Source organism: Ranitomeya imitator, chromosome 3, assembly GCF_032444005.1.
Source record: "Ranitomeya imitator isolate aRanImi1 chromosome 3, aRanImi1.pri, whole genome shotgun sequence".
NCBI classification, from domain to species: domain Eukaryota; kingdom Metazoa; phylum Chordata; class Amphibia; order Anura; family Dendrobatidae; genus Ranitomeya; species Ranitomeya imitator.
In genome coordinates, this window is record NC_091284.1 from 845,623,908 (window position 1) to 845,642,743 (window position 18,836).

Consider the following 18,836-nt stretch of genomic DNA (forward strand, 5'->3'; position numbering starts at 1 on the left):
CATTTCCTTTGGGGAATTTCTGAGGCAAGGTAGGCTTTATTTTTCTATCTCTAGGGCTAGCTAGTTTCTTAGGCTGTGTCGAGTTGCATAGGGAGCGTTAGGAGCAATCCACGGCTATTTCTAGTGTGTGTGATAGGATTAGGGATTGCGGTCAGCAGAGTTCCCACGTCTCAGAGCTCGTCTTATATTATTAGTAACTATCAGGTCATTCTGTGCGCTCTTAACCACCAGGTCCATTATTGTCGTTACCACCAGGTCATAACAGTACAGCTGGCCCAAAGTATTAATGCATCTCAATAGAGGGATAAGAGAAGTTCTGAGACCATTTTTTTTTTCCTCTGCAGTGTGTTTTGTCTGTCTTTTCCCCTTTACCTCTGGGTGGTTCAGGACACAGGTGTAGATATGGACATTCAAGGTCTGTCCTCTTGTATGGATAATCCCACTACAAGGGTACAAAACATTCAAGATTTTGTGGTTCAGAATCCGATGTCAGAGCCTAGGATTCCTATTCCTGATTTGTTTTTTGGGAATAGATCTAAGTTTCTGAATTTCAAAAATAATTGTAAATTGTTTCTTGCTTTGAAACCTCGCTCCTCTGGTGACCCTGTTCAACAAGTGAAAATCATTATTTCTTTGTTACGTGGCGACCCTCAAGACTGGGCATTTTCCCTTGCGCCAGGAGATCCTGCATTATGTAATATTGATGCGTTATTTCTGGCGCTTGGATTGCTTTATGACGAACCTAATTCAGTGGATCAGGCAGAGAAAATCTTGCTGGCTCTGTGTCAGGGTCAGGATGAGGTAGAAATATATTGTCAGAAGTTTATGAAGTGGTCTGTACTCACTCAGTGGAATGAATGTGCCCTGGCAGCAATTTTCAGAAAGGGTCTCTCTGAAGCCCTTAAGGATGTCATGGTGGGATTTCCCATGCCTGCTGGTCTGAATGAGTCTGTCTTTGGCCATTCAGATCGATCGACGCTTGCGTGAGCGTAAGGCTGTGCACCATTTGGCGGTATTATCTGAGCATAGACCTGAGTCTATGCAATGTGATAGGACTTTGACCAGAGCTGAACGGCAAGAACACAGACGTCGGAATGGGCTGTGTTTTTACTGTGGTGATTCCACTCATGCTATCTCAGATTGTCCTAAGCGCACTAAGCGTTTCGCTAGGTCTGCTACCTGACGCAAACGGCTATCAATGCGGACAAGACTCATGGCAGACTCTAGAGAAGCAGGAGTCTCGTACATCAGGAGGGCTTGTTTAACCCTCCTCGAAACCCCATGTACAAATTGACTCCGCAGCGCAGGGTCATTCCATTGTGTGTCCACCGCCCACCAGCGAAATTCAGAACAGTAATCGTCCGCCATTCGCTCCCCTTGGTGGAGAGCGCGTATTTTAGACTCTGCTAGAGCCAGTCTGTCAGGATCATCATAATTGAATCCAAGAGCAGAAAAATAAGTCTCCACGGAGTTAAATGCAGCTGAATCAGATGCCCATACTTGGGGGTCTTTGTTCAGTAATGAAAATACCAGGCCCACGCGCTGAGCCTCATTACCTGAGGAAACCGGGCGCATACGAAAATATAATTTGCAAGCTTCACGAAAAACAACAAATGTACTGCTTTCCCTAGCAAACCTTTCAGGTAAAGGGATCTTTGGCTCTGCCACTCTACCTGCAGTGTCAGCTTGCACATTAGATACTACAATACCCTGTTGCTGAACTGCCCCCTTCAACTCAGTGACCTGTAAGGACAGCGCCTCCAACTGGCGGGTTATGGAAGTTATGGGATCCATGGCATCCAAAATTATTTAGGCTGATTATAAAGTCACGGGGGTACTGGGTAGACTACAGCTGATTACCCGGGCCCCTGCGATATCCCTCAGACTAGGGAAAACCCTGTCTGTCCCTCTCCCAGAATTTACTCTGTGTGCTTGTCTGGGCCGCCAGGCCTGACCCTGACTCCGGTTTCAGCCTTATGCTGAAACCTCCACCCGCCACCCAGTGATAAGACCTCACACCAACCTCCACAGAAAGCACAGACAGGGAAAACTCAAAAACGCACCACGCCGCAGACACACAGGAAAACACTATAATGTGCACAGGGCAAAACAAACACAAATATAGGAAGGAGAAATATGACAAAGGATAATACACCACCAGATACGATACTTCAACTCCTAGACCACCACTCCAGACCGGAATCACTAGGCACACTACACAAGCTATAATCGGCGACGTCCAAAGTCCAGAATGACTATTTAAAGGCCACGGGCGTGACCCAGCCTCCAACCAGATTACCAGCTAGATTAACCCCAGATAACCAGGATAAAATCTAGCCGGCACAACTGAGTGTATAGTGGACAAATGTGGAATTACCACTGTCTGTCGGACGCCCTAGTGTGAATAGCGTCCGACATGAAATATGCGCACACGATGCGGATCCGCAGCGGATTTTTCCGCGCAGAAATGCTGCAGATCCGCACTGTGATTTAATTTACAGTACCATGTAAATCAATGTAAAAAAAAAAAGTTGTGCAGAATTGGATTTAAAAGAAGTGCATGTCAGCATGATAGAAATCCGCAGTGGCAAAAACTGCATAAAATCCGCACAAAATCAGCGTCAATTCCGTGGCAAATCCGCACAAAATCCACATAAAAACCGCAGCAAATCCGTAGCTGCGGATTCTGCCAGGAGATGCGGATTTTGTGCAGAAAATTCTGCACCACTTTTCCTACGTGCACACATAGCCTAACGCTAACCCTAACCCCAACACACCCCTAACCCTAGTCCCAACCCTAACCATAACCCTAACCTGAACACACCCCTAACCCTAATCCCAACCTTAACCACAACCCTAACCCCAACACACCCCTAATTCCTAATCCCAACCCTAACCATAACCCTAACCACAACCCTAACCCTAGTCCCAACCCTAACCTTAACCCTAACCTGAACACACCCCTAACCCTAATCCCAACCTTAACCACAACCCTAACCCCAACACACCCCTAATTCCTAATCCCAACCCTAACCCTAACCCCAACACACCCCTAACCCTAGTCCCAACCCTAACCATAACCCTAACCTGAACACACCCCTAACCCTAATCCCAACCCTAACCACAACCCTAACCCCAACACACCCCTAATTCCTAATCCCAACCCTAACCCCAACACACCCCTAACCCTAGTCCCAACCCTAACCATAACCCTAACCTGAACACACCCCTAACCCTAATCCCAACCTTAACCACAACCCTAACCCCAACACACCCCTAATTCCTAATCCCAACCCTAACCATAACCCTAACCACACCCCTAACCCTAGTCCCAACCCTAACCTTAACCCTAACCACATCCCTAACCCTGATACACCCCTAATCCCAACCGTAAATGTAATCCAAACCCTAACTTTAGCCCCAACCCTAACAGTAACTTTAGCCCCAACCCTAACCCTAATGATAAAATTGAAATAAATACTTTTTTTAATTTTATTATTTTTCCCTAACTAAGAGGGTGATAAAGGGGAGTTTGACTTACTATTTATAGCGGGTTTTTGTTTGGCAGCTGTCACTCGCTAAAAGACTCTTTTTATTTCAAAAAATAGTTTTTGCGTCTCCACATTTTGAGACCTATAATTTTTCCATATTTGAGTCCACAGAGTCATGTGAGGTCTTTTTTGCGGGATGAGTTGATGTTTTTATTGGTAACATTTTCGGCCACATGACATTTTTTGATCGCTTTTTATTCCGAATTTTGTGAGGCAAAATGACCAAAAACCAGGAATTCATGAATTTCTTTTGGGGGAGGCATTTATATCATTCCGCATTTGGTAAAATTGATAAAGCAGTTTTATTCTTCGTGTCAGTACGATTACAGCGATACCTCATTTATATCATTTTTTTATGTTTTGGCGCTTTTATACGATAAAAACTATTTTATAGAAAAAAATAATTATTTTTATTCTGAGCGCTATAACTTTTTTTTTATTTTTTTGCTGATGATGCTGTGTCAAGGCTCATATTTTGTGGGACAAGATGACGTTTTCAGGGGTACCTCGTTTATTTATATCTCTCTTTGATTGCGTGTTATTCCACTTTTTGTTCAGCTATATGATAAAGCATTGGTTTTTTGGTGTTCACTGAAGGGGTTAACTAGTGGGACAGTTTTATAGGTCGGGTTGTTACGGACGCGGCGATACCAAATATTTGTACTTTTATTGGTTTTTATTATTTACATAAATAAATGTATTTATTGGTAAAATATATTTTTTTTTTATTTGGGGATTTTTTTAAAATATTTTGCACATCAAATATTTTTTTTTTAACTTTATTACATTGTCCCAGGTTGGGACATCACTATATAAAGTTAGATCGCTGATCTGACACTTTGCATAGCACTGTGTCAGATCAGCAATCTGACAGGCAGTGTGGGAGGCTTGCCGGCGCCTGCTCTTAGCAGGCGCTCACAAGCCACCTCACTGCAGGACCCGGAAGGAGCCCCTCGGCCATCTTGGAGCCGGGGGGTCTCCATTGAGACCACAGGAACAACGCAATTGCATCGCATTCCGGTGGGAGAGCGCAGGGAGCCCCCGTCCCTGCGCAATTGTTCTCTCTGCCGCTGTCACTAGTGACAGCGACATCAGAGGGGTTAAATGCCCGCAATCGGTGCTAGCACCGATTGTGGTCGTTGCTGCGAGGTGTGAGCTGTCACATACAGCTGACACCCGCACCCGATCACCGCGGCGCTCAACGTGAGACTGCGGTGATTGTTCCGCCGTACTAGTACTGCTCTGGGCAGAAATGCAGTTCCCGCAGCACAGTACTAGTACGGCGGAGGTCGGGAAGGGGTTAATAAATTTGCAAACAATTCTACATTTTTTTTTTTTCAGTCAAGATGGGGTGCAGAGTGGACATTAATGAGAAAAAATGAACTTTTTGGAATTTACCAAATGGCTGCAATGAAACAAAGAGTGAAATATGTAAAGAGGTCTGAATACTTTCCGTGCCCACTGTAGAGGGGGACAGTCCTTATATAGAGGGGTAGATTCCATATATAGAGGAGAGATGCCATAAATAGAGGGGTAGATGCCGTATATAAAGAGGAAGATGATGTGTACAGAGGTGGACACCATATATAATGTGGTATACGTAGTATGAGATGTCGTATACGGGGGGAGGCGCCATATATGACATAGGTTGGAGTCCAAGTATAAGCAATGTCTTCACACCACGTGTGTCCATGGCTGTACGCATTGGTGGTATGGGGGGTCCGGTGCACAGTGGATGTGTGGATTGTAATGTAACTTCACGTGTGACACTACATCTGGGTAATAAAAATTGAAAAAGCATGTGCAGAATGGGAGGAATAGGGCTAAGCAACAGCACATGTGAAAAAGACTTGGGTATACTAATAGATCACAGACTGCACATGAGTCAACAGTGTGATGCAGCAGCAAAAAAGGCAAATACAATTCTGGGATGTATTAAGAAAAGCATACAGTCTAGATCGCGTGAAGTCATTATTGCCCTCTACTCCTCTTTGGTCAGACCTCATCTGGAATACTGTGCCCAGTTTTGGGCACCACATTTTAAAAAGAAAACAACAAACTAGAGAAAGTTCAGAGAAGAGCGACCAGAATGGTGACCAGTCTGCAAACCATATGAAGAAGAAAGAGCAGCATCCATACCAGGTGATGTCAATCCAAAAAAGTTCTTTATTCCGCCATGATAAAAGTACAACGTTTCGGCCTGGTTGGCCTTTGTCAAGTATACACACTGTCCAAAGTAGCCATCTTAAATAGTGTGAAACCCACATGAGCTCCAATCACCATCAAGGGGCGGCCTTTATTAAATAAACATTTAATGTGCTTAAATCTCAAATACTATACATATATCTACTAAATAGCAGCTAAACAGCACCATCCCTACCCATATCGTATAAAAATATATACAGGAAAAACATATAATTCAAAATCACATATATAAACAGACATCACATAGGTGTACGGTCCAATGATTGCATTTGTTGTCCGGTTGTCATATCGACATCTCCACCAATCGCAAGATGTCCATGGGCAAATCCCCCTTCTCATCCAATCCCTGTGGGTTAGGAGAAAAGGCGCAAAAAATAAACCCCCCTCGTTGTACAGTCTGCAAACCATGTCCTATGAGGAACGGTTACAGGATTTGGGAATGTTTAGCTGCAAAAAAGACTGAGAGGAGACTTAATAGCTCTCTAGAAATATCACAAGGGCTGTCACAGTGTAGCGGGATCATCATTATTCTCATTTGCACAAGGAAAGACTAGAAGCAATGGGATGAACCTGAATGGGAGGAGACACAGATTAGATATTGGAATAATCTTTTTGACAGTGAGGGTGATAAATGAGTGGAACAGGCGTCCACGAGAGGTGGTGAGATCTTCTTCAATGGAAGTCTTCAAACAGAGGCTGGACAGACATCTGTCTGTGATGATTTAGTGAATCCTGCTTTGAGCCGGGGGTTGGACCATATGACCCAGGAGGTCCTTTCCAACTCTATGATTCTATGACATGGTGATCGTTCTTTGGTCACAGGATCACACTTTCCCCAATTTTTCTAACTATATAAACCTTTGTTTTTTTTGCAGTGGACACATGAACCTTGAGAGGGGGAACCATGCAGGGTGCAATGGAGCTGACAGAGCATCCGCCACATGCTTTGTGTACTGGTTGGTATCACGACTATCGCCGCTGCCCTCCTGTGGCATGGTCCTCCTTGTCCCGTTGGTCAGACTTTCCTTACTCCTCGTTTCTCATCCACAAGGCATTTTCTCATACTTGAAACAATTCGTGAATGTTGAAACTCGACATACCGGCCACCCTAGACACACTGAGCTAAGGAACAATACATCTAGCTCTAGCATAAGAATAATTTTCCCCCGCACCAGTGACCAGATTGACGCTGTGTCGTTACAATGGCAAATACAAAAAAAGGCAGAATGTATATAGCACACAAGATTTTGTACAACCCTCCCGTATGTGCCCCTCCTTTTGTGCAACCCTCCGGTATGAGACCCTCATTTTGTACGACCCTTCAGTATGTGCTCTTCCTTTTGTATACCCCTTGTGTGTGCCCCCTACTTTAGTACACCCCTCGTGTGTGCCCCCTCATTTTGTACACCCTCCTGTGTTCCCTCTTCTTTTGTACGCCATCCTTTTGTGCGCCTCTCCTTTTGTACGCCTACTTGTGTGCACCCCTCTATTTGTGAGCCCCTCCATTTGTGTGCCCCTCCTTTTGTATGTCCCTCCTTTTGTACGCCTTCTAGTGTGCTCCCTCCTTTTGTTTGCCCTCCTGTGTACACCCTACTGTGTGCCCCCCTCCTTTTGTACGCCCACCTGTGTGCCCCTCCTTTTGTACACCCGTACTGTGTGCCCTCTCCTTTTGTACGCCCTCCTTTTGTGCACCCCTCCTTTTGTATGTCTTCCTGTGTGCGCCCTTTCTTTTGTGCGCCCTTTCTTTTGTGCGCCCCTCCTTTTGTGCGCCCCTCCTTTTGTGCGCCGCTCCTTTTGTGCACCCCTCTTTTTGTACACCCCTCCTGTGTGCGCCTTTTGGTATGCCACTCCTTTTGTGCGCCCCTCCTGTGTGTGCCCCTCTTTTTGTTCGCCCCTCCTTTTGAATGCCCCTTCTTTTGTGCGCCCCTCCTTTTGTATGCCCTCCTGTGTGCGCCCCTCCTTTTGTACGCCCCTCCTGTGTGCCACACAATATCAAACTTTATCCATCCACCGTACTGTTTTCCACTACAAAGTCCCTCCATTCAGTCTGGACTTGTCGTCTCTTTCTATATCCAGTATACCCCGATGACTTTACAGGCACCACGTGCTATTTGTGTTTCTGATTTATCCAGGGTTGAGGTATATTATCTGCAATGTACAATCTGTGAGATGAGAACAGGAAAAATGGGTAAATGTACGGATTAGAGCGAGTGTGACTTGGGCCAAACTGTGTAGTCAAGTCGACTGGATCATCTGCCAACCAACATGTCTTATGGAGCATACGTGTAGGGTATTTGTGGTACAAAGCAGGCCTTGCACGGTGTTCCTGGTATATGGTGGGTCCTTTGTGGTGCTCCTGGTATATTGGGATGAGTGCCTACCAAAAGTGGTCCAAGGAGGGACAACCGGTAATCTGGAGGCATGTGATGGGTTCCCAAGGCTTATCGTGATGTGTTTTTCTAGTATCTTTGGGCATCATGTGGATGTGTCTTATGTGACTTGCCTAAATGTAAAAAAAAGTTCCTGCTTCAAGGCAGCAGGATACCCTAATGCTCCCTTCAGTATAAAGGTTGGTCAGGAATGGTCCAGAAACATGAATAAGTTCAGATTGATGACTTGTCTCCTAATTCCCAGGCCTCAGTATGACTGATCATCTGTGCGGTGTGCTGTATCCACTGACAGATATCACAGAAGTCTTGTGGGGTCTATGTGTCCATGGTTCTGAAAGGGGGATGAGCAGTATTAGCCCAGGAGGGTAAATAACACTGTTCATGAATGACACCAGGATCTTGAAAAATTAAGATGAAACATTTGCTACACCTGAGTAGTAATAATTTGACTGCCGGCCACACAGACGCCATCAATTTCCTCTGAATAGATTAATTCCAACCAGAGATGGGGTTGAGCAGTCGAGGGACAATGGAAAGCGATCCTGCTCAATAAACCAGTAGGGAAAGTGACCTAATGATGAAGTCACTCTGAAGATTTTTACATGCTTTATATGGTGGAAAAAAGACAAATGTCCATCAAGTTTAATTGAAGGAAGGGAAACGATAAAGGGGTATATGTTCAGCCACAAGGCCTAATACGGTGAGCCCCAGCAAAGCTCCTTCCTGATACTGAGGTTTCATCCACTGGACCTAATATTTAGAAAAGAACTTAACACATTTAGAAAAAATTGTATTTTCTTTTTTAAATAATAAAGTGTCTTTATGAAGCCATTGTTTCTTTCCACTGTGACCGGTTCCTGATGTCGACTATTCCATTTATTAATAATACTGAGGGAGTGCCCCCTTGTCTCCTCTGGAGATTGAACCTGCCTTTCTTTCAGTGGAGGGAGTACCCCCTTGTCTCCTCTGGTGACTGTACTTGTCTTTCCTCAGACTGAGGGAGTGCTCCCTTGTCTCTAGAGATTGAACCTGCCTTTCTTCAGATGAAGGGAGTGCTCCCTTGTCTCTGGTGACTGAACCTGTCTTTCCTCAGACCGATGGAGCGCTCCCTTGTCTCTAGAGATTGAACTAGGCTTTCCTCAGACTGAAGGAGCGCCCCCTTGTCTCCTCTGGAGATAGAACCTGCCTTTACTCAGACTGACAGTGTGACCCCTTGCCTCCTCTGGAGATTGAACCTGCCTTTCTTCAGATGGAGGAATTGCCCTTCTTGTCTCCTCTGGAAATTGAACCTGTTTTTCTTTAGATTGAGGGAGCGCCCCCTTGTCTTCTCTGGAAAATGAGCTTGCCTTTCTTCATATGGAATGAGCGCCCCCTTGTCTTCTTTGGTGACTGAACCTGTCTTTCCTCAAACTTAGGGAGTGCCCCCTTGTCTCCTCTGGAGATTGAACGTGCCTTTCTTCAGATGGAGGAATTGCCCTTCTTGTCTCCTCTGGAAATTGAACCTGTTTTTCTTTAGATTGAGGGAGCGCCCCCTTGTCTTCTCTGGAAAATGAGCTTGCCTTTCTTCATATGGAATGAGTGCCCCCTTGTCTTCTTTGGTGACTGAACCTGTCTTTCCTCAAACTTAGGGAGTGCCCCCTTGTCTCCTCTGGAGATTGAACGTGCCTTTCTTTCAGTGGAGGGAGTGCCCCCTTGTCTCTAGAGATTGAACGTGCCTTTCTTCAGATGAAGGGAGTGCTCCCTTGTCTCTGGTGACTGAACCTGTCTTTCCTCAGACTGAGGGAGCGCTCCCTTGTCTCCTCTGGTAACTGAACCTGTTTTTCTTCAGACTGAGGGCATGCCCATACAAAGAAAGAAGGGGGTAGCTCCAGCTCCTTTAAAATTCAAAGTCTTTATTTCCAAGTAAACAGAAAAAGAAAAAAAGCCAGCTCACCTAATGAAACACCGATTCACGGAGGACCGTCCTGGTCAGACGTGAATACATAGCAAAGATGAAAAAGTTCACCTCCGGCTCCTGGGATAAAATTTCCAAATTCCTTTATTCGAAAAACATTAAAATTCTATTAAGGATTCCGGGACAAAGAACATCAGACAGATGAAAGAGCGACGCGTTTCGATCAACACAGTGATCTTTGGCACAGCTCTAACATTGTTACCTACAATCGGTATATATACCTCATGCCACCAATCCAAGTCATAAAGCAGATCACATGATATATGCTAATTGTGACTGAAAGGTCCTAAAACATTTACAAAAATATAATACACCAAAACAGCATGAAACATATAAATAATACCAAAAAAACAGTTTCGAATAAATATCCCCAATTAACAAACCACAGAATTAATAATGGAACATTATCTCACTGCGTTTGTTGAAACCATCAGGGAGTCTGGTGTCGAGATAATAAATCCAAAAGGCTTCACGTGTAATAAGAAGCCGAGGTTGTAAATCACCTCCCCGAGGCATAGAGTGAACCCTTTTATTACCATATGCACAAAATGTAGCTGTGTTCCTATCATGGCTATCAACAAAATGTCTGGCTATATATGAGATATTCCTGTCACCACTAGATAATTCAGAAATATCGCGGAAATGTTCAGATATTCGTCGGTTCAGCTTTCTGGTAGTGCACCCTATATAAGATTTACAACATGCCGTGCAATCAATTTTGTAAAACACGTAAGTGAAATACGTTACTATCTTTCAAAATTTTCAAATCCCTTTCAACCAGTTCTTGAAATTTATCCATACAAATAGATCTTGAATTTAAAGGATAAAATAATGGATTTTTCGTTTTCAAATGTCCTGTTCTCCCCATTATGCACGGCTTGCCTAAGATCCACAAATGTGACACTTTCCCTCCTATGAGACCAATTGTGTCGGGCGTAGGCTCAATTAATGAGCATATGTGTGAGTGGCTTGATTCACTGCTACAACCTTTAGTACATGAATTGGTCAGGTTACAGTATGTGCCAAGTATCTCCATTTTTTCCTATTTTCTAGAGCAGCAATGCCATTCCAATTTCATATATTCCATCTTTTCGTACTATAGTATTACAGAGTGCAGCTTTAATTCTTTTGCTCTTTATAGTCCCAGACGTCGCCGGTCACTGATGTGGTAACTCATTAGAGCTCCGGTCTCTGATGTCTTCTCCAGAACCCTCTCCACCATTACATTTTTCCCATAGACACAGTTTTTAGTGCTGACTCATTATTGCCTGGATGATAATAATTATCATGTTTATCCCACAGAAACCATCGCTACAGATGGATCCGGTAGCACATGTCCGAAGAGAGAGCCACCGAGGAGACGACGAAAACCAGCCAAAACCCATCGCAAGCTGACCACAAGCTCCCCGGAGAGACTTTCCTTACACCTACTAAAATGTTATGAATTCATTGCCCACCCTCACGATAGCAATGTGCACTCCTGCAGTGAGGGGTCCATGCTTGCCGAGGGGAAACCAGCCGGGGGGCATGACCCCATAATAAGTACATCCAAGGGTCGCATCCCGGTATCTATTAAGACAGAGACTCACAGCGTTGTTGAGGACTCTTCTCTGGCATCAGATGTGCCAAAACCTTCCACAGACCGGCCGTTACGCTCACAAAAGAGAAACAGTACAAAGGCAAAGCCATTCCTTTGCACCGTGTGCGGAAAGAGATTTAGCCAGAAGTCCTTGCTTATTCAGCATCACCGAAACCACACAGGGGAGAGACCGTACCCATGTATGGAGTGTGGCAAGGGCTTCACGTCCTGCTCGCTGCTCATTCGACACCATAAGATACACACAGGAGAAAAGCCGTTCGCTTGTCAAGAATGTAGCAAAAGCTTCAGTGAAAGTTCCCAATTAGTCCGCCACCAGAGGACCCACACGGGTGAACGGCCATACACATGTATCGAGTGTGGAAAAAGTTTTAGTGAAAGTTCTAAGCTGGTTATTCATCAGAGGACGCACACCGGAGAGCGTCCGTATTCATGTAGTGACTGCGGGAAGAGTTTCAGTGTACGCTCTCATCTCATCACACACAAGAGAACTCACACCGGGGAACGGCCATATACCTGCAATGAGTGTGGTAAGAGCTTCAGCGAGAGCTCCAAGCTGGTCATGCATCAGAGGATACACACTGGAGAGAAGCCATACACATGTACAGCTTGTGGGAAGAGCTTCAGCCAGAGGTCTGTACTGGTAACCCACCAAAGGATACATACAGGGGAGAAACCATACACCTGCCCAGAATGTGGGAAGTGTTTCATTGATAAGGTGGGCTGTGACCGACATCGCGTCACCCACAGTAATGAGAAGCCTTTCCAGTGCCTGCTCTGTGGAAAAAACTTTAGTCGCAACTCTGACTATAATAAACACCAGAGAACCCACACTGGGGAGAAGCCATACAGTTGTTTGCAATGTGGGAAGAACTTCAGCTGGAGTTATCAGCTTGTCAGACATCAGCGTGTCCACACTGGGGAGAAACCGTACACCTGCATTGAATGTGGGCGGAGCTTCTGCTGGAGCTATCAACTTGTGACCCATCAAAAGACCCACTCTATGGAAAACTCCTACATGTAGCGGTCCAACAAAGAGTGACAGACCTGTGATATCTACAGCATGCATCTGAAGCCTAGCATGCATTCCAAATGTCGGTAGTCATCCGTCTGCACGGTCAGATTAGACACCGAGAAGCTTCCTCATTGTGATCGTCATATACAGACTGTATGCACTTTTATAGAGAAGGACACTACACCTGAGTGTGTGACTGGGATCCAGACCTATGTACCATTAGTTCCGAGGTGATGTCTAAGATGCCATATCTGTATTATTACACCACATAGGAGGGTGACTTTTGTGTAGCCACGTAATGACAGTCTTTAGAGATAACATGCACAAACTATTGACTCCAGGAAGAAATGGAAGAGCGCAAACGAGAATTAAAAATCTAGAAACACTTTCCCAAATGAATCACTATCTGAGAAATGGTCACATTGCAAGTAACTAGAGGGAATCATGGTCACATTGGCCATACCAGAGTTGGCAACATGGTCACATTGCCTATGCAAAAGAGGGGGGAGAAATGGTCACATTACCCATACAAAAGGGGGGAGAAATGGACACATTGCCCGTACAAAGAGGGAGAGAAATGGTCACATTGCCCATACAAAGAGGGAGAGAAATGGTCACATTGCCCATACAAAAGGGGAGAGAAATGGTCACATTGCCCATCCAAAAGGGAGGAAAAATAGTCACATTGACCATACAAAAGGGGAAAGAAATTGTCACATTGATCATACAAAAGGGGAGAGAAATGGTCACATTGCCCATACAAAAGGGGGGAAAAATGGTCACATTGCCCATACAAAAGGGGGGAGAAATGGTCACATTGCCCATACAAAAGGGGGGAGAAATGGTCACATTGCCCACACAAAAGGGGGGAAAAATGGTCACATTGCCCATACAAAAGGGGGGAAAAATGGTCTATTTGCGCCTACAAAAGGGGGGAAGAAATGGTCACAGTGCTCATACACCAGGGGGGAGAAATGGTCACATTGCCCATACATAAGGCTAGGTTCACATTGCGTTAGGGCAGTCCATTTAGCGCATAGCGCTACGGACTGCGCTAACGCAATGTCCCAAAAGGGATCGCGTTTCCCGATCCCGCTAGTGCAGATCCCCGATCTGCGCTAGCGAGGAACGGACCGCGAACGCTGCTTGCAGCGTTCGCGGTCCGTCACTCAAATGATGGCACATCGCTAGCAAACGCCCAATGTGGGCGTGCGCTAGCGATGCGTTCGCCATTACAAGCAATGGCGGCGATAACGGACTACGTTATGCCGCGGTGTAACATAGTCCGTTAGGCTAGGTTCACATTACGTTATGTGAACCCGTTTAAGGGGGGAGAAATGGTCACATTGCCCATACATAAGGGGGGAGAGATGGTCACATTGCCCATACAAAAGGGGGAGAAATGAACACCTTGCCCATACATAAGGGGGGAGAAATGGTCACATTGCCCATACATAAGGGGGGAGAAATGGTCACATTGCCCATACATAAGGGGAAAGAAATGGTCACGTTGCCCATACAAAAGGGGAAAGAAATGGTCACATTGCCCATACAAAAGGGGGAGAAATGGTCACATTGCCCATACAAATGGGGGTAAAAATGGTCACATTGCCCATGCATAAGTGAGGAGAAATGGTCACATTGCCCATACAAAAAGGGGAGAAATGGACACATTGCCCATACAAAAGGGGAAAGAAATGGTCACATTGCCCATACAGAAGGAGAGAGATGTTGTCACATTGACCTTACCAAAGGGGAATAATGGTCATGTCGCCCATACTGGAGGGGGAGAAAGGGTCGCATTGACAACAATGGAAGTGGGGTGTCATGGTCACATTGCCCATACCCAAGGGAAGACGTGGTCACATTGCCCATACCCATGGGAAGACATGGTCACATTACCCTTACCCAAGGAGAAGACAAGGTTACATTGTCCATACCCAAGGGGGAGACGTTGCATTGCCCATACCCAAGAAGGAGATGTGGTCACATTGCCTATACATAAGGGGGAGATGTGGTCATGTTGCCCATACCCATGAGGGAGACGTGGTCATGTTACCCTTGCCCAAAGGGGGAGACGTGGTCATGGTGCGCATACCCAAGGGGGAGACGTGATCACATTGCCCATATCCAAGGGGGAGACGTGGTTGTGTTGCCCATACCCAAGGGGAGACGTGGTTGTATTGCCCGTACCCAAAGGAGAGATGTGGTCGTATTGTCCGTACCCAAGGGGGAGACATTGCATTGCCCGTACCCAAGGGGGAGATGTGGTCGCATTGCCTATACCCAACGGGGGAGACATGGTCACATTACTGTCACGATTCCCCTGACCGCTGTCACCAATTGGTCAGGATTCCCACCGTGACCGTCACCCCTACGTCACAGATTGAGGTGACTTGAGGCCAACAGACGGCTATCACATGTGCAGGGGGGCTTATCTTAGTTATCCCTCCACTGCTACAATGTGATGAAAAAACACACACAAGGCTATTGACCTCTTAGTTTACAGCAGGGGCTTATTCTAGGTATCCCACTGCTTTCAATATACCACAAACTGCAGGGATTTATGTATATCCCACTTACAGTTCCACTTAACACTTGCAGCTCTCTGGCGCCCCCCCTTACTCTCAGGTCAGATTAGGTACTGCACCCTGGGTAATTAGTCGCCAGAAAGGCTGCCTGCTATGTACTGGCTATTGGGCACGCTGCAGCGACGCGATAACTACTCCCACTCAGGCAGGAACAATAATTATCAACGCCGCAGTCACTGCAGCATCACTCAACAGTCTGCACACGGTATCGCCGCCACCAGCTTCGATTAAACGGGTCCGAAGCTAACCCAACACAACAGTAACAGTAGCGTATTTCCCTTCAGAAGACTTAGGGTACGGTTTAGAACAGGAGAACTGGTATTAAATAATATACCCCATCAAAAGTTTCAGGCAGTGTTTTATCAAAATTATTTTATAAAGAAGTTACAAATGAGACAATTGCAAATATGTACAAGGGTAATTATAACATAAAGGGAATAAATGAGAAAAGATAACACTCACATGTTCAAATCATTGCAGGCAACCAGGCTAGTGGAGTTTTCCATATGTCCCAGCTCATTAGGACGTGCTGCTGGCTTCAGGAGAAGACAAGAAGTCCAGAAGAAGAAATCAAGCAGAGAGAGTGAGCTGGGGATGTGTGCAGCCAGTTATAACTTCAAGGCTGTGACATCACAAAAAGGCTGGCTTATCCAGACCCTCTTCTCTCTACCTTCTGAGTAAACTTTAAACTATTTTCTCTGATTTCTATAACTTCACTACAAAACATGTCAGAGTCCTAACATACATAATTCATCTCGGATTAACGTGAGCATTCTAATGAGATCAAATACGTCCTATCTGGGATACATATTTCCAGAGAAAACCCTACTTCTTTACCAGACGGAGTTAGAAGCCCGAGTTTCAAGGGATGGGTAGATACACCGAGTGAGAATAAGAATATATATTTTCGTATTTCTAGCTTAAATCGTTTGCCTAATATCTAACAAAAACTAAACAAAGAATCTTTCATGGTTTTTTTGGAGCCACTTTTCAGTTCTAGCTAGTGGAAGATTCTAACCTGGTCGTAAATACCGTTCGGCCATAACTCCCCACACTCTCTGAGAAGGAAAGCCAGGAATTGGCAGCTACAAACTGTTACTCCAAGAAGGGGGGCTTAGCCCACGCAGGCTAGCAAGAGAACTACTTATGATATTTCATACCATATCGTGACAATTACCCATACCCAAGGAGAGACATTGCATTGCCCGTACCCAAGGGGGAGACGTGGTCGCATTGCCTATACCCAAGGGGGAGACGTGGTCACATTGCCCATACCCAGAAGGGAGAGTGGTCACATTGCGCATATCCAAAGGGGAGACGTGGTCACATTGCCCATACCCAAGGGGAAGACCTGGTCACATAACCCATACCCAAGGGGGAGACATGGTCACATTACCCATACCCAAGGGGGAGACATTGCATTGCCCGTACCCAAGGGTGAGACGTGGTCACATTGCCCATACCCAGAAGTGAGAGGTCACATTGCCCATATCCAAAGGGGAGACGTGGTCACATTGCCCATACCCAAGGGGGAGACGTGGTCACATTGCCCATACCCAAGGGGGAGACGTAGTCACATTGCCCGTACCCAAGGGGAAGATGTCACATTGCCCGTACCCAAGGAGGAGACGTGGTCACATTGCCTATACCCAAGGGGAAGACGTGGTCACATTGCCCGTTGTCACGGTTCACGGGGTACCCTTAACATCCCCACCACTCCCACCAATTTGTCATGAACCGGGGTTGTTTAGTTGCCCCTGGTTCTTTCTGAAGGGGATTTATCTATATCCCAGTTCCGGTTTGGAACTTACAGCTCTCTGACCTTACCCTCAGGTCAGACCGGGTACTGCACCTAGGATAATTAGTCGCCATAAAGGCTGCCTTACTTTGTACTGGTTATGGGGCACATTGCAGCAAGGACGATATAACTACTACCACTCAGGCGGGAACAAGAATTATCAACGCCGCCAGTCGCTGCAAAGACTCCAAAACGCCAGGACAAATCCGCTGCCACTAGCTCCAATTTCTTAATTAATAATGGGTCCGGAGCCAACCCAGATTAGTAGCATAATTCACTTTAGAGGACGTAACTACGTTATTGAGCAAGGAGAGACAAGCTAGTAATTTTATATTTTACTCCAAAAAAAGGTAGGCAGTGTTTTCAGAAGTATAAAAAGATATTATAAGGAAGACAAGAATCATATGTACAGTACAATTAAAAATAAAATGGGATTAAAGTTGAAAAGAACACTTACATTTTGTTATGTCATCTTATCTCATGGCTGATCGTGTGCTGTGGAGGAGGGGACACATTTAGATGCATACCACACATCTGTATAGCAGCTAGACCCCGGACAAAGACACATGAAGACTGCTGCTTCACTCACTTTTTTCCTAGCCTAAAACCAAGGAATCCCCCCGTGGTGACCTCACTTAGAGGCTGAATCCTCTCCTTTTCTTAGAGTAATGGCAACCATTTTTATACCTAGCTCGCTGTCTGAATCTTGTATACGAAAGACACAATGATCAGGATGTGCCCCACATCAGGGGGATTCTTTTAAGTTTAAACATGGCGTAGTTACATGACCCGCTTACGGAGAAACCCTCTCTTTGAACTCGTTTAGCTTCTAGCGATTTCAGGGAGTTATAGATCCCTCGACGGACATCCAGAATATATAATCCTTATATCTCTAGCCCTGATCGGTGCCAATAGAAATAACCTTAAGAGAATAACAGAATTTCATGCTTTCTGTACCAGTTTTCACCAGTACCAGTTGGGAAGGGGGGAATGAGGAGGGTAGGGAGACTTGTCTGTCACAGCATAGAGCCATATAAATCCTTGAGGGGAGCAAATGAGGGGTTTAGGATTACACACGCAGGCAGATTTTGAAGAGGGGTCGGAAAGGCCCACAGCGTATGTTTGAAAAGCCATTGAACTTTTAGGTAGATACTCAAACATGGCATATTCTCATTATCGTGACACCCGTCCCCAAGGGGGAGACGTGGTCGCATTGCCTGTACCCAAGGGGGAGACGTGGTCGCATTGACCAGTCCCAAGGGGGAGACTTGGTCACATTGCACGTACCCAGAAGGGAGACGTGGTCACGTTGCCCATATCTAAAGAGAAGACGTGTTCACATTGCCCATACCCAAGGGGGAGACATTGTCACATTGCCCATACACCTGGTTGGTAGTCATGATCACATTACACATACCTGATGGAAACACTGTCCAATCGCACAGATATGGAAGGTTGGAAGGGGGCACAGTCACATTGCCCATACCTGGTGGATGGGTAGGTGGAAACATCCTCTTTGCTCATACCAGGGGGCAAGGTAAGACATGGTTACTTTGGCTATATCTGAGGGGAAGACATGGTCACATTGCCCATTCCAAGATGGGAGACTTGGTCACATGGTCAAAATCTGGCTACTACCATTGATTGGCTGTGTGTACTGTGATGCATTGACGGTGATGACACCTAACTGATAAACTGGCATATCTGTCCAGGGTCTCTATTATGTCGACACAAT

General features: G+C 45.6%; 1 protein-coding gene across 3 annotated transcripts in view; it reads left to right on the plus strand.

The window, feature by feature from the left end:
• LOC138671449 (zinc finger and SCAN domain-containing protein 2-like) overlaps window positions 1-17,557 on the plus strand; it is a 112,170-nt gene extending 94,613 nt beyond the window's left edge. The window contains exons 2-4 of one of the 3 annotated variants that reach the window (XM_069759626.1): window positions 5,551-5,693; window positions 6,632-6,712; window positions 11,403-13,104. In XM_069759626.1, the coding sequence (XP_069615727.1) occupies window positions 6,661-6,712; window positions 11,403-12,721 (1,371 nt within the window). In that variant the 5' untranslated portion in view covers window positions 5,551-5,693; window positions 6,632-6,660 and the 3' untranslated portion in view covers window positions 12,722-13,104. Of the gene's footprint in view, window positions 1-5,550; window positions 5,694-6,631; window positions 6,713-11,402 lie in introns of all 3 variants that reach the window. The other 2 variants (XM_069759625.1, XM_069759627.1) reach the window with 2 other exon arrangements.
• The last annotated feature ends 1,279 nt before the right edge of the window (window positions 17,558-18,836 follow it).